The following is a 14,617-nucleotide window of genomic DNA, read 5'->3' on the forward strand; positions in this document are numbered from 1 at the left end:
AACTGAAGCTTGACCTGGCACAGTGGCTCACGCCTGTAATCCCAGCACTTTGGGAGGCCGAAGCAGGCAGATCACCTGAGGCCAGGAGTTCGAGACCAGCCTGGCCAACATGGTGAAACCCTGTCTTTACTTAAAAATACAAAAATTAGGCCGGGCGCGGTGGCTCACGCTTGTAATCCCAGCACTTTGGGAGGCCGAGGCGGGCGGATCACGAAGTCAGGAGATCGAGACCACGGTGAAACCCCATCTCTACTAAAAATACAAAAAAAATTAGCCGGGCGTGGTGGCGGGCGCCTGTAGTCCCAGCTACTCGGAGAGGCTGAGGCAGGAGAATGGCGTGAACCCGGGAGGCGGAGCTTGCAGTGAGCCGAGATTGCGCCACTGCACTCCAACCTGGGTGACAGAGCGAGACTCCGTCTCAAAAAAAAAAAAATACAAAAATTAGCCAGGCGTGGTGGCATGCACCTGTAGTCCCAGCTACTCGGGAGGCTGAGGCAGGAGAATCGCTTGAACCCAGGAGGCGGAGGTTGCAGTGAGCTGAGATCGCACCACTGCACTCTAGCCTGGGCAACAGAGAAAGACTATGTCTCAAAATAACTAACTAAATAAATTAATTAATAAAACTGAAGCTCATTGAAGATGGCAGGGATTTTTGTTCACTGCTGTATTCTCTGTGCCTGGGAAATAGTAGATGCTCAATAAATGTATCTATTGACTGTTGAAAATGCAGGAATGTCGCCAGATCATCTTTCTGTCCCTAGCACCCACTGAACAAACCCTAAGCCCAGGGGAGCTGCCAGTAAATAATAGCTGAATGAATGGGTCTATGCTAAGAATATGGGCACTGATGATGCCTAGACCCTTGGGTCTTAGACAAGGGACTCAGGTGTGGAGATTATCTATGACTGACACACACACACACAACACGCACAACACGCACGCACGAACACCCCCTCCCCGCCAATGCCTCCCTCCCCAAGGGATTTCTCCGACTGGTGAAGACAGAAGAGGCAAGGAAAAAAGTCTCACCTGGAAGTGAGTCCTCACAGCCATCTGGTGGCCACCTGGAGAACTGCAGATACTGTCAGCCCTAGTCAAACTTCAGCCTCAGCCCCTTCTGGGAAGAAGGTGACATCTAGGCCAGAATGGAAGGCACACTGGACTTGGTGACAGATGGACCTGGCTTCAGATCCCAGCTCTGCCATTTACTATGTGATTTGGGGCAAGTCCCTTGGCTTTCCTGGGCTTCACCCAAGAAATGGGGACATGGTCCCTCACTTTTGCAGGTTGTCGTAAGCCTTGGGCTCTGGCTGGGCACCTGGTAGGTGGGAAGGGTTGGAGGAGGTGTCAAGGAGGTAGGGACAGAGGGCATGAGGAGAATAGGAGAGAAGGAACTATCTCTTCCTTTAGAGAGCAAGTATGCAGGGAATGGAGACCTGATTGGTATGTGAGGGAGAGCACATTAGGTTCACGTGAAAACCCATAGCCCCCCTTTAGTCTCTTGGCTCTCCTGGGTTTCTCGGGGTTAGAAATGTCACTGCATGCCGGGTGCGGTGGTTCACACCTGTAATCCCAGCACTTTGGGAGGCTGAGCAGGGTGGATCACCTGAGGTCAGGAGTTCAAGACCATCCTGACCAATATGGTGAAACACTGTCTCTACTAAAAATACAAAAAAAAAAAAAAAATAGCTGGGCATGGTGGTGGGCACCAGCAATCCAAGCTACTTGGGAGGCTGAGGCAGGAGAATCGCTTGAACCCAGGAGGCAGAGGTTGCAGTGAGCTGAGATTGCATCACTGCACTCCAGCCTGGGCAACAAGAATAAAACTCTGTCTCGGAAAAAAAAAAAAAGAAGAAAAAAAGAAATGAAAGAGATGTCACTGCACTCTTTTCCTCCCTGGCTGCCTTAGGATCAACTTCCCTTGCAAACAAAAACAACAGGATAACTATTGGGATCAGGAAGTTCATGACCAATACTTCAGTGGAAATGATGGTCTTCCGTGTCCTTCACCCTGGGAAGACAACAATACCTAAGACAGAAAACTAGTCAAAAAGTAGAAGACCACTCTGGATGTCATCTTTGTATTTAGAACCCATTTTGGACTGGGCACAGTGGCTTATGCCTGTAATCCCAGCACTTTGGGAGGCCAAGGTGGGCCGATCACTTGAACCTACGAGTTCAAGACCAGCCTGGGCAACATGGCGAAACCCTGTCTCTACAAAAATTACACGCCTTAGCCAGGCGTGGTGGCGTGTGCTTGTAATCCCAGTTACTGTGGAGGCTGAGATGGGAGGATTGCTTGAGTCCAAGAGGTTGAGGCTACAGTGAACAGTGATTGCACCACTACACTCCAGCCTGGGTGACAGACTGAGATTCTGTCTCAAAAAAATAAAACAAAAACAGAACCCATTTTGGTGGTGTTAAGACAACGGGCTTGGGTATGATTTATGATTCCTTGGATTATGCAAAGAAAAATTAATCAAACACAGACTTGCATGACATGAAAGAAAAAGACCTCAAGAAAACAGCTAAAGGAACTCAAGACCAGAATGACAGCCAGGGAGTCACAAGAGTGTGGTGCTGGTGCTGGCAAACAGGAATGGCTTTATCTGCAGCAATGGAGCAGATTTTTCACCAGAGGATTAATAAACTATGAAAACTTAAAAAATATATAATTGCCATTCAGAGTAGCAGAAGATAGTCCCTGATACCCCCCTTTGATGCCAACCTCCCAGCAGCCTTCACCCATCGCTGAGACCAGAACTCTGTAGGGACCCAGCTCTGATGGGGGAATAAGTGGATCCCTGAGTCTTGGGGCCCTGATGCCCTTGGATCCTCCCTCTGACACCCCCACCTTCCTGGGCACCAGGCATATTACTATTCTCTCTGTTTTCCTTTTTCCTCTGAATGCTCCCTTTTAGGTCAATCATCCAGTCCATGATATTTCTTCAACACCCATTACATGTCAGGCACTGTTCTCCAGCAGAAATGGGACATAGTCAGTATCCTCTTGGAGCTTAGATTCTAGTGGGGCTGACATGAAGTAAAACAAATAAACATGAGTTCATTTATAATTTCAAGAGCGCTTCATCCTCTGAAAATGAATAAATCAAGAGAAGGGGAGGGAGAGTGATGGGGAGGCCAGTAGGGATCTGAGAGTTCAGAGCAGCCCGTTTCAGAAGTGACTTGGGAGCAGAGACCTGGATGAAGAGAAGGGTTGTTGTCAGAGGGGTCAGGTGCAAGAGCCCAGGAGCAGGAGCCCCTGAAGCCACTCCTCACTCTCTGCTCCCGCCCCTGGGTGACATCATTTACCCCTAAAACATCAGTTGCCACCTGCATGCCTACACCTCCCAGGTGTTCCTCATTGGCCAGCTGTAACATTGATGGCCAACGGTGTGTAGAACCCACTCAACAACCCCATGAGGCCGGTACTAATATTATCCCTGTGTTTTAGATGAGGAAATAGGCACAGAGAGCTGAAGAAACTCTCCAAAGTCACCCAGCTAGGAAATGGAGAAATTGAGATTTGACTACTTCCGCCCCCTAAGCCCCCTAAACTCACCACATCCAACCTGAAATGAATCCTCTTCTGCAGCTCCGACCCCCTCCTCTTCCCATGTTCCCTGCCACTTGACCTTCTGCTGCCTCACACTCAAACCCAAAACCTGCCTGGTGGAGGCTGACCACAGGGGCTGCAGTGATGGTGCTGTGATGGGGATGCCCAGTGGGGCCTGGGATCCTCAGGCCTCTTAACCTCATCTTCCCCTCCCACAGGCCTGCATGATTCCAGGGAGCATCAAGACAAGAAACACAGGGAGAAGGAGCAGCCAGTCCCCCTGCCGCAGGACTGGCCACATCTGTCACATCTGGAGAAGTCTGCCCAGAGTGGTTCCCCTGGACTAAGGGCAGACGGCGGCGTTGGGGAAGAAGGAGCTCTTTCTCCTTGCTCCACCCATCAGGATGCCTAAAATAGGAGGCTGAGAGGGGCCTGCCCTGAGGACTGAGCTGCCAGGCTTTCTGCTTCCAAGTTCTTCTCGGCTCCCCATCTCCTCCTGCTTCGGGGAAGTGCACCCCCCACCCGCTCCACGCTGGCTTTCTAGATCCTGGAATAAATAATTCAGGTTTTGAAAGCTTGCCAGGCCCACCCCTCCGGTGCTGTGAGGGCGCTATTGGGCTGACATGAGTGACGTCACCGAGCTCTTATCCCAGCCCCAGCATCACGGGACCTGCCCTGGCAGCAACTTACCCGCCTGGTCACTGTCAGTCCAGACCCTCTACCCTGTGCCCACTCACCACAGCCACCTGCTATCTTCGTTCCAGGGCCCCACAGCCCTCATGGCTTAGCATTGTCGCTTCAGTACCCCAGCCCTTCTGACAGGGTCATGGTGACCTGAAGTCACCTGGACATTCCATGTTCCCAGGCAGCTGCCTCTGCCATCCCGGGGTCCCTGAACTCCGCCCTGCTGCGTAGTCACCCTGACACTGCCATGGTTGCCCTGAGGGCTTCCCCTCTACCGTTAGCGTCCCACGGCCATCACCCCCCACCCCAAGATTCTGTCACCATGCTAATGTCGTCACTGCCACCCACCTCCCCGCTCCCTCGTGCTCCCCGTCATCGTCACCTCAGGGCCCCATCATCTTGGAAACCCTGTCATCCTCACCAGGGACGCCCAACCAGCCTCATCACAAGCTCTTCCTTCGTCACCTGGATCTCGTCAGCCTCTCTGCCACCCAAGGGTCCCATCACCCCACAGCCTACCCGGGCCCCCTTTCCACTCTTCCACCACGTTCCCTGCAGCCTCTCTGAGACTTCAAGGCTCTCCCACCGGCGCCGCTGAAACCCCCGGCCCGCAGAGGGCGCCGCGTCAAGGACAGCGCGGGCCGACTCGGGAGGGGGCGGGGCCGCAGCCACGGTCGCTTTTTATGAATGGGGGAGCGGGCGGCGCGAGGCCTCATTACTATGCCGCGCAACGCACGCTGCGCCCCAGCGCGCCGCGCCCATTGGCTGATCGGACCGCTGACGTCACCGAACCGGTGGCCGGGGGCGGGGCGGGGCGGGGTGACTCACGCCTCTTCTCCCGCGGCCGCGGGGGCTTCTCGGGGTCCACGCACGCCCTGCGCCGCCAGGACCCGAGCGGAGCTTCCCCGCGGCCCGGCCGCGCCTGGTCCTGAGCGGTGAGTAGCGGGCCCCGCCGGGGACACCAGGTGTCCTGGAGGGCACGCAGGATGCTGGGGCACTGGGCCGGCGGAAGGCTCCTAGCGGCCGGCCAGGGTTAGAGTTCGAGGTGGGAATTCTCGGTTTAGGCGATTCTGGGTTAGCAGGCATGGGCCCAAGTGCTCGAGTGCTGGGGTTGAGTTGGATGACCCGGCGAAGGGTGAGCCTTCCTGCAGGGACCCGAGGCCCTGGAGGGACTGATGGTCATCTGAGGTTTCGCCGGCAGGAGGCGTCTGGGGCAGGGACCCAGGCGTCCGAACATCAGGAGGTGTCCAGTTTAGGAATCCAGGTATCCAGGCAGGAGGCGGAGTCAGGCCCAAAATCCAGGTGTCCGGGCAGAAGGAGGCATCTGACTCAGGGATCCAGGCTTCCAGCAGGGGGGTCTGCCCAGAGACCTAGAGATTCAGGCAGAAAGAAGGGTCCAGCCAGGAACAGAAGTCTGGGAGGGTGGGGGGTGGGAGGCTGAGTTCCCAGGTGTTACCGCGGGAGTGCGGGGTGGTGGCTGGCGGGAGCTTCACGCTCATTCCCTGGGGGCGGAGCCTAAGGCTGGCAGTACTGAAAATCGTGAGGGGTCTGGGAGCCTCAGGCACGAGCTAGCCTCATCATCTCTGATGGGAGGGAGCGGAGCTGCTCAGTCTCCCTGATGGGGTAGATGTTTCCCAATCTTGAGCCTTCGGGGGCATTCCCTGGATCCTATGGCCCTCTTCCATTTATAGTACCCCTTCTTCTGTCTCTCCTCTGGTCACATACGTGGGAAAAAGATACCTGCAGGACCTAGGACAGGGATCCCCAGGAAGAGACCCCTGTTTAGAGGCCTGGGGGCATTGGAGGGGACAGCGGTATCCTGGAAAGAGCCCCAGGGCACGAATGTGGGGATAAGGCATTGGGACCCTATCAGGTTTCCTGAGGAGAGACTCCCTCAATGTATCCTGAGGGGCACCTCACCCCCTCCAGACCCCACCTCCTATCACCCAGCTTGGTCAGCTTCTCACAAGGCCTTTCTCCTGCAGGTACCAGGATGTGGGGTGCAGGCAGCCCTCTGGCCTGGCTCTCAGCTGGCTCAGGCAACGTGAATGTAAGCGTGGGCCCAGCAGAGGGGCCCACAGGTCCAGCCGCTCCACTGCCCTCGCCTAAGGCCTGGGACGTGGTGCTCTGCATCTCAGGCACCCTGGTGTCCTGCGAGAATGCGCTAGTGGTGGCCATCATCGTGGGCACTCCCGCCTTCCGTGCTCCCATGTTCCTTCTGGTGGGCAGCCTGGCCGTGGCAGACCTGCTGGCAGGCCTGGGCCTGGTCCTGTACTTTGCTGCTGTCTTCTGCATCGGCTCAGCGGAGATGAGCCTGGTGCTGGTTGGCGTGCTGGCAACAGCCTTTACCGCCAGCATCGGCAATCTACTGGCCATCACTGTCGACCGCTACCTTTCTCTGTACAATGCCCTCACCTACTATTCAGAGACAACAGTGACACGGACCTATGTGATGCTGGCCTTAGTGTGGGGAGGTGCCCTGGGCCTGGGGCTGCTGCCTGTGCTGGCCTGGAACTGCCTGGATGGCCTGACCACATGTGGCGTGGTTTATCCACTCTCCAAGAACCATCTGGTAGTCCTGGCCATCGCCTTCTTCATGGTGTTTGGCATCATGCTGCAGCTCTACGCCCAAATCTGCCGCATCGTCTGCCGCCATGCCCAGCAGATTGCCCTTCAGCGGCACCTGCTGCCTGCCTCCCACTATGTGGCCACCCGCAAGGGCATTGCCACACTGGCCGTGGTGCTCGGAGCCTTTGCCACCTGCTGGTTGCCCTTCACTGTCTACTGCCTGCTGGGTGACGCCCGCTCTCCACCTCTCTACACCTATCTTACCTTGCTCCCTGCCACCTACAACTCCATGATCAACCCTATCATCTACGCCTTCCGCAACCAGGATGTGCAGAAAGTGCTGTGGGCCGTCTGCTGCTGCTGTTCCTCTTCCAAGATCCCCTTCCGATCCCGCTCCCCCAGTGATGTCTAGCTGAGTCTTCATGACCCTTCAACCCTGATTACTACAGAATTCCAGAATGTTAGGCTCTCCAGGGCTTCTTTCCAAACCCCCAGCTCCACACCCCCCAGACCCAGCTGGTTCTGGAGTTCTAGGACATTGGGTGTTTCAAGGTTCTGTTCAGATCCCTATGGGGGCCCAGCTGGCTCCACGGTTCCAGCATGTTCAGATGGTCAGGGTTCTACTCAGAAATGTCTCGCAGCCCAGCTGGGTTACAATTCCAGAATGCTGGGAGTTTTGCAGTGCCATTCCAAGTCCCAGATGTCCCTCTTCCCCCAAACTTGACCTTGACCATGTCACTTTACGTTTGAATTTCTGAGCTAAAGAGTCAGAGAGATTAGTCACATAGTTGCCTAAATAGGGGAGAGAAAGATTATATATGCACACATACAAAGAGAGTGTCTATTTATGATTTATTTATTTATTTATAAATTTACTTATGGGTGGTAAGGGGCGAAAAAGAGACCCACATCTTGATATCCAGGCCATACCAGGGTACCCCTTGCCCCTTCACCCCCATTTCTGACCTCAGTTCCTGGAGGGGGGAAAGGGAGAAAGAGAAACCACGTATTTTGTTATTATTTTGGATTATTTTTTATCGAAGAGATCATAGAAACCAGAGCCTTCTCCCCAGGCCTGCCCTCCTCGGGTTTGGAAGGGGAACACACCAGCCTCTGGTTTTTTATTTTTTTAAGAAGCCATCACCTGAGCAACCAAAAATTCCTCTGCGCTGGGGTCCGACTGCCCTCTGGTGGCCATTTGGGGAAAACCGCAGCCCGGCCAGGCAGCTGGGACCAGAATGCAACCTCAGCTCCACTCCAGCCTGGCGTCCAGGGCCACAGCCATGGCCTGGGGGCCAAGCCTCACCCTGCGGTGCCCTAAAGGAGGGGGGGCACGAGCCAACACCTCACCCCTCTGCTAACCGGGGTATGGCCTCCAGTGCATTCCCTGTTCCTGTCTCCAACCCAACTCAATAAAAAATGATTTTGTCATAAATATGTTTCCCTATGTGTGTGTGGAGGGTATGGACTGGGACCTGATGGGGGATGGCCTGGAATGAGAGGGTCAAGCCAGGCCTGGGGGGCCTGTTGGGGGATCTGGGGAGCTGGACAGAGGGTGGAGGGTGGCTGGCAGGTGACTCCTCAGATGTCAGTGCCCCTCTGCTCACACCTGGGCACTGACTAGCAAGGACCTTACCTCCTCCTGGTGACAGGAACCTGGATGCTTGGCTCTTCCTGGGTCAAGGATGCCCACATCCTGCTGTGGGGCTTAGGCATGATGAACATGCTCAAAGCATGTCAGTTTCCTTAATAATAATAGGTTCTACCTTTTTTTTGAGACAGTGTCTCGCTCTGTCACCCAGGCTGGAGTGCAGTGGCATGATCTCGGCTCACTGCAGGCTCCACCTCCCGGGTTCATGCCATTCTCCTGCCTCAGCCTCCCGAGTAGCTGGGACTACAGGCGCCCGCCACCACGCCCGGCTAATTTTTTTTGTATTTTTAGTAGAGACGGGGTTTCACCGTGTTAGCCAGGATGGACTCGATCTCCTGACCTCATGATCCACCCACCTTGGCCTCCCAAGGTGCTGGGATTACAGGCGTGAGCCACCGCACCTGGCCAATAATAGGTCCTTCTAATCGTGGGTGCCTACTGTGTGTCTGGCACACATGCTACCTCGCTTATGCCTAATAAACATCCCATGGCACCGGTAGTGTCTTCTCCATTTTACAAACGAGGGAGCTGAGGCTGAGTGAGGGACAGTGGCTGGCCCAAGGCCATACAGCTAAAAAATGGTAGAGCCAGGAACATCTGTTTCCAGAATCTGTGCTGTGTAGTGAGCAATTTCCTTCCTTCCCAAGCCTGGAGCTTAGGACATTCTGGACCCTGATTTTTTTTTTTTTTTTTGGGACGGAGTCTTGCTCTGTTGCCCAGACTGGACTGCAATGGCACACGATCTTGGCTTGCTGCAACCTCCACCTCCTGGGTTCAAGCGATTCTCCTGCCTCAGCTTCCCAAGTAGCTGGGATTACAGGCACCTGCCACCATGCCTGGCTAATTTTTTTTTTTTTTTTTTTTTTGAGATGGAGTCTCGCTCTGTCGCCCAGGCTGGAGTGCAGTGGCGCAATCTCGGCTCACTGCAAGCTCCGCCTCCCGGGTTCAAGCCATTCTCCTGCCTCAGCTTCCCGAGTACCTGGGACTACAGGTGCCCACCACAACGCCCGGCTAATTTTTTGTATTTTTAGTAGAGACGGGGTTTCACTGTGTTGGCCAGGATGGTCTCGATCTCCTGACCTCATGATCCGCCCGCCTCGGCCTCCCAAAGTGCTGGGATTACAGGCGTGAGCCACCGCGCCCGGCCTGCCTGGCTAATTTTTGTATTTTTAGTAGAGACGGGGGTTTCACCATGTTGGCCAGGCTGGTCTCGAACTCCCGACCTCAGGCGATCCGCCCGCCTCCACCTCCCAAAGTGCTGGGATTACAGGCATGAGCCACCGCACCCAGCTGGACCCTGATTTATTTTGGGGTTCATAATTTGGGAAGTGGTCGGAGGGGATCTGGTCATTTTGGAGTCAGAAGAGCTTTTCTACGCAAAGGTGAGTGACTATCAGTGTGTGCCTTTGGGGACATATGTGTGCAGGACCCAGAGTTTGGGTATTTGAGGAGAGGAATCTGACCCCAGAAAGAATGTGTCTATCAGGCCAGGGCAGCAGCAGGTTTGGGGTGTGGCTGAAGAGGAAGCTTTGATTGGCCAAGCCTCCCAGCTTCCCAAGCCTTATTGTTGGGCAAAGCTTGGAGGTGCGGCTCTTGGCGCATTTCTGGCTCACCCCTCCATATACAGACAGGGAGCCCGAGGCCCAAAGAGGAGCAGCCATTTGCTCAAACTTGCACAGCTGTGCCAGGCTAGGACCCAGGCCTTTCTCCACTTCCCTGGCAGAGTTAGAGCCCTTTTGTCTGGTGTAAAGATCCCTCCCTTGGCCAGGTGCGGTGGCTCACGCCCGTAATCCCAGCACTTTGGGAGGCTGAGGCGGGCAGATCACCTGAGTCAGGAGTTCGAGACCAGCCTGGTCAACATGATGAAACCCTGTCTCTACTAAAAATACAAAAAATTAGCCGGATGTGGAGCCTGTAATCCCAGCTACTCAGGAGGCTGAGGCAGGAGAATTGCTTGAGCCCGGGAGGCAGAGGCTGCAGTGAGCCGTGAGCCGAGATCATGCCATTGCACTCCAGCCTGAGCAACAGAGTGAGGTTCCGTCCCCCCCTCACAAAAAAAATCCCTCCCCAGTAGTCTGAGGAGAGTCGTCATGCCAATAGGCCCAGGCACAAAGTGGGGAGGCCGCACCAGGTCAGGCCAAGCTTTATTCTATCCCCACTCTCCTGACAGGTCCCTGGGAGAAGTCCCTACTCAGCAGGCCCCTCCCCACGCCAAACATTCCACACCATCACCCATCACCGTGGCTGTGTCAGATGGGCACCATTGCTCTTCCCCATTTTACAAAAGAAGAAGTAGAGGCTCCAAGAGTAACGGGCCTTCATTCATTCACTGCCGTCCTTGTGGACAGCTTAAATTCTAGCTGGGGGAAATCGTAATACAAAGTTTTTCCAAAAATGTAATATTACACAGTGGTCAGTCCTCAGAGAAAGAGCAGGGGAAGAAGGATGGGGAGGATGTGAGTAATTTTTAAATGAGGGTGCCCAGGAAAAGCCTCCCTGAGAGGTGACATTGGATTGGTCCAAAGTCAGAGGGTTGGTAGGCAGTTGAGCTGGGATTTGAACCCAGGTCCATTTGACTCTAAATCTCTTTCTTTCCTGGATGAGGGAGCGTGTTTCAGGAACAACACAGAAACATCAAGCAAGGAAACTGGGGTAAATCCCCAGGCTGGGGGAAAGCAGGGGGTCTCCAGGTTAAACCCAGACCTCTGGAGGCACGGCGCAGGGCAAGGCCTTGTTGCTGCCCCCACCATCATGCTCCTGAGAAGCCCCACCAAGGTCCAGAGGGGCCAGGTGCCTGTCCCACCCTGGGTGAGGCTCAGCCCTTTGCTTCCCCAGCCCAGCTTCCAGCTCCAGGGCCTAAGAAGGGACCTGCCGCCGTCCTTGCGTCTGGGAGGGCCTGTGTCGGGCCCCTGCACCGAGGGGCTTCCTCTGTCTCTCTGGGGGTGGCTGTGGGCTGGAGCTGAGGTGTTTCTGGCAGCCTGGATCTGGGGTCTCTGCTTTGGGTCCTGGGCCTATCTTGAGGGCTGTTTGAATCTGTCCCTCAGGTTGGTCCCTGTGTGTGTGGTGGGGCTGGCTGGCTTTTCCCTCCTCCCAGGATTCTGCAGATCAGCTTAGCACTTCTTCCCAGTACCTCCACTCCATGCTTCCTCCAGGAAGCCTCCCTGCCTGAGTCCTTTCGTGGCTGTGAGAATGTGATCCATACAATATGCCTTACTACACCTCCCCTGAGTAAACATTTATAGAGAAGTCTTCCCTCCTACCTCAGAATGAAGACAGGGCTGTGGGTCCTTCCTCCAGTTGAGGGTTCCTGAGAGAAGGGATGTCTGTCTGCTCAAACCGAAGGCTCCTGAAGGCAGATTTTTCTCTCTCCTCAGAACTAGGGGCTCCTGAATACAAAGTCATGTCTCCCCCCTCAGGCTGGGAACTTCTGAGAGCTGGGCTGTCTCTTCCCTTAGGCTGGGGGCCTCTTGAGAACGCGGTCATGTCTTTCGCCTCAGATTGAGGATCCCTGAGGGTAGGACTGTGTCTTCCCCACTCTTGAGGCCTCCTGTGTCTCCTTCAAGCCTCAGAGTCCTCTGGTGCTCACAGCCTGGAGCTGCTCAGCACCGCATGTTGTGTGTTTATGTGTGTGTGTGTGTGTGTGCGTGTGTGTGTGCGCGCGCATTTGCTTGTGTGTAATTGGGGAGGGGTAGCCACACCTCCCAGCCTCTCTGCCTCTGCCAGCTTTCCAACACCCATGCCTGATCCCACCCAACTATAGGGATCCAGGAAGGTCAGCTGGTGACATGGCCCCCTGAATTGGGGGAGGCAAGGCTAGGGCCAAGAGCCCCACCTTCCTGCTGGGGTAGGCCCTGGGATGGGGCTGGAGCCCATCTCTCCTCCCCGCCTCCCTTAGTCCTGTGTGGGTGTGTGGGGGCAGCCCTGAGTGCTGAGCCCCTGCCGGGGCCATGTCCGCCTCTCCTTGCAGTAAGTGAGGAGACAGTAGCTATTAATATAAGATGAGTTCACGGGCTCACAGCTTCTGCAGGCTGGAAAACAGGCTCCCGGGGCTGGGGGCTGTGGCAAGGCTCAGCTGTCAGATTCCCTCCTGGAGCCTGGAGACCTCCAGTCCCGCATCCCCCAGCTCCTTCCGTGCTGAGACCTGCGTGCACAGACACATGCTTATGTCACATTCAGGCACACATGTCTAGGCACCTGGCTGTTCTGAGAACACACACACGCAGACATGTATGTAGGTATACCCAGACACACCTGCACACTAGCACACACACACTTGTGCACACAGCGACATCATTGCACATGTGTACACTGACCATGTCAACTTTCTGTGCATGTTTAGTGCTGAAGCACACACTTCAATGTACATGCCCTTGCACACATGTACACACCCTTGTGTACAAGTATGTGTACACAGACACAGCAAACATGTATGCATACCTAAACCCATTAGCACAGTCACATATACACACAACTGCACGTGTATATAATGTCCATACTCATATATACACATTTGCATGCAGCACCAGATTCAAGGACTTGAATGCATGTGCACGCCCTTTCACACACAGCGTACACACACTCGCAAATGCTCCCCGCTGCTGGCAGTGCTCAGCAATCCTGAATTTACAGGCTGACCCTCGGTTTCCAGAACCAACGGGCTGGCTCAACCTCTGCTCCTTGTCTCCCCTCTCCCCTTGCCTCATCACAGGCAGCTCATGGCCCTGCCAACCCCAATGCCTGCCTTCAGCTTCCTGCCCCCCCGGGGGGCCCCCGATCCATGATTAACCCCCTCGCTAATTGGCCACCAGCCCCTTGACTTTGCTGCAGGCCTTCTCAGGAGCTGGGAGCAAGAGGCTGCAAATTGGCCAAGCAGGATGGGTCTAGGGAATTCTGTGCATGTAGACGGTGAGGGTGGGGGTACTGCAAGCCCTGCATTATGACTGGCTGGAGCCAGGCAGTGCACCCCCTATTCCAGGGCTCGGCAGAACACCGGCTTCATACTCTCTTGGGAGGGCACTCCTATGATTCATTATCTACATAGTCACCTGAAGCCAGCCCTGCAAGCACATTTACACACACTCACCAGCCATGTGTGCAGACATATTCCACCCCGCTCGGCACACTAACAGGTGAACATCTGCACATACCGAAGTACACTCATGAATGTACCAAGTATGCACGCAAGCAAAACTTTACATATTCATAGTCACCTGCCAGGTATGCACACATCATTTACATATGTACATCCAAACACACAAATGCAGTCGCATGTATATGGGCTCACAAACACATACACTTACACATTACTCATGCCCATGAAGGTCCTAAGTGTACTTGCAGGCATGCACCAACATCCAACTACTATCCACATTGTGATATATACATGTGCAGTACAGATATGCATGCACATCCATCCATGCACACCGCTCACATGCGTGTATATGCCCTGATGAACAAGCTACCAAATGGCCAAGCACGCTAGGGAGAACCCTCTTTAGCTAGCCTCTGGCTTTACATGAAAGCTTGAGGTTTGCTCAGCCTACTGGCGGGGATAGGGAGTGATGGAACCCACTCAAGTTCCAACCTGTCTCTCCCCAGCCTTCTGGAGAGAGGTCCTGAGACCTCCTCTGGACTCCCCCTAAGCCTTCAGGCAGCCACAGGGACCCTGTCATGGTTCCAAGACAAAAGGCCAGAGCTTCTGGCTTCCCTTGCAGTTTCAGTCTCCTTGGCTGTGGCTCAAGCTCACAAGGTGTTCTGCTCTCTTGTAGGCAGTCTAGGGCATTGGAAAAAAGGTTTCTATTTCCATGTCTGCTGCTAGCTTGCTGTGTGACTTCAGGCAAGTTGCTGTGGCTCTCTGTATCTTGTTTCCTCATCTATAAAATAGGAACAAAAGGCGTTGTATTTGTAATCCTTCCAAGACACACACTGTGGGAGCGGCATCAGTTCCCAAGATGGTACAATGCCAGAGTGGAGGGGCTACATACATCACCACAGTCAACTCTTTGTTGAATAGGTGAGGAAGCTGAGGCCCAAGGTGGGAGCTACATCTGACCTCTGACTTCTCAGCCAGGAAGTCTGCTCTTTTTTAATGACGTGTGCAGTGTGAGCTCGTGTGTGCATACCGTGGACATGCACGGACAGCTTCTTAGGTAAAGGCA

The 14,617-nt window shown here is 54.5% G+C and overlaps 1 protein-coding gene across 1 annotated transcript; it reads left to right on the plus strand.

The window, feature by feature from the left end:
- The first annotated feature begins 5,059 nt into the window (after nt 1-5,059).
- On the plus strand, nt 5,060-8,342 carry GPR3 (G protein-coupled receptor 3). The gene is made up of 2 exons (XM_032759458.2): nt 5,060-5,175; nt 6,226-8,342. Exon 2 carries the CDS (start codon nt 6,234-6,236, stop codon nt 7,218-7,220), a length of 987 nt encoding a protein of 328 aa, XP_032615349.1. The 5' UTR covers nt 5,060-5,175; nt 6,226-6,233; the 3' UTR covers nt 7,221-8,342.
- Nucleotides 8,343-14,617: the final 6,275 nt, after the last annotated feature.

The sequence above is a fragment of the Hylobates moloch genome, unplaced genomic scaffold (genome assembly GCF_009828535.3).
Source record: "Hylobates moloch isolate HMO894 unplaced genomic scaffold, HMol_V3 SCAFFOLD_9, whole genome shotgun sequence".
Taxonomy (NCBI): domain Eukaryota; kingdom Metazoa; phylum Chordata; class Mammalia; order Primates; family Hylobatidae; genus Hylobates; species Hylobates moloch.

Bases quoted from the DNA above. Each gene is read 5' to 3' on its own strand.
- GPR3 (XM_032759458.2), top strand. From the start codon at position 6,234: ATGTGGGGTGCAGGCAGCCCTCTGGCCTGGCTCTCAGCTGGCTCAGGC.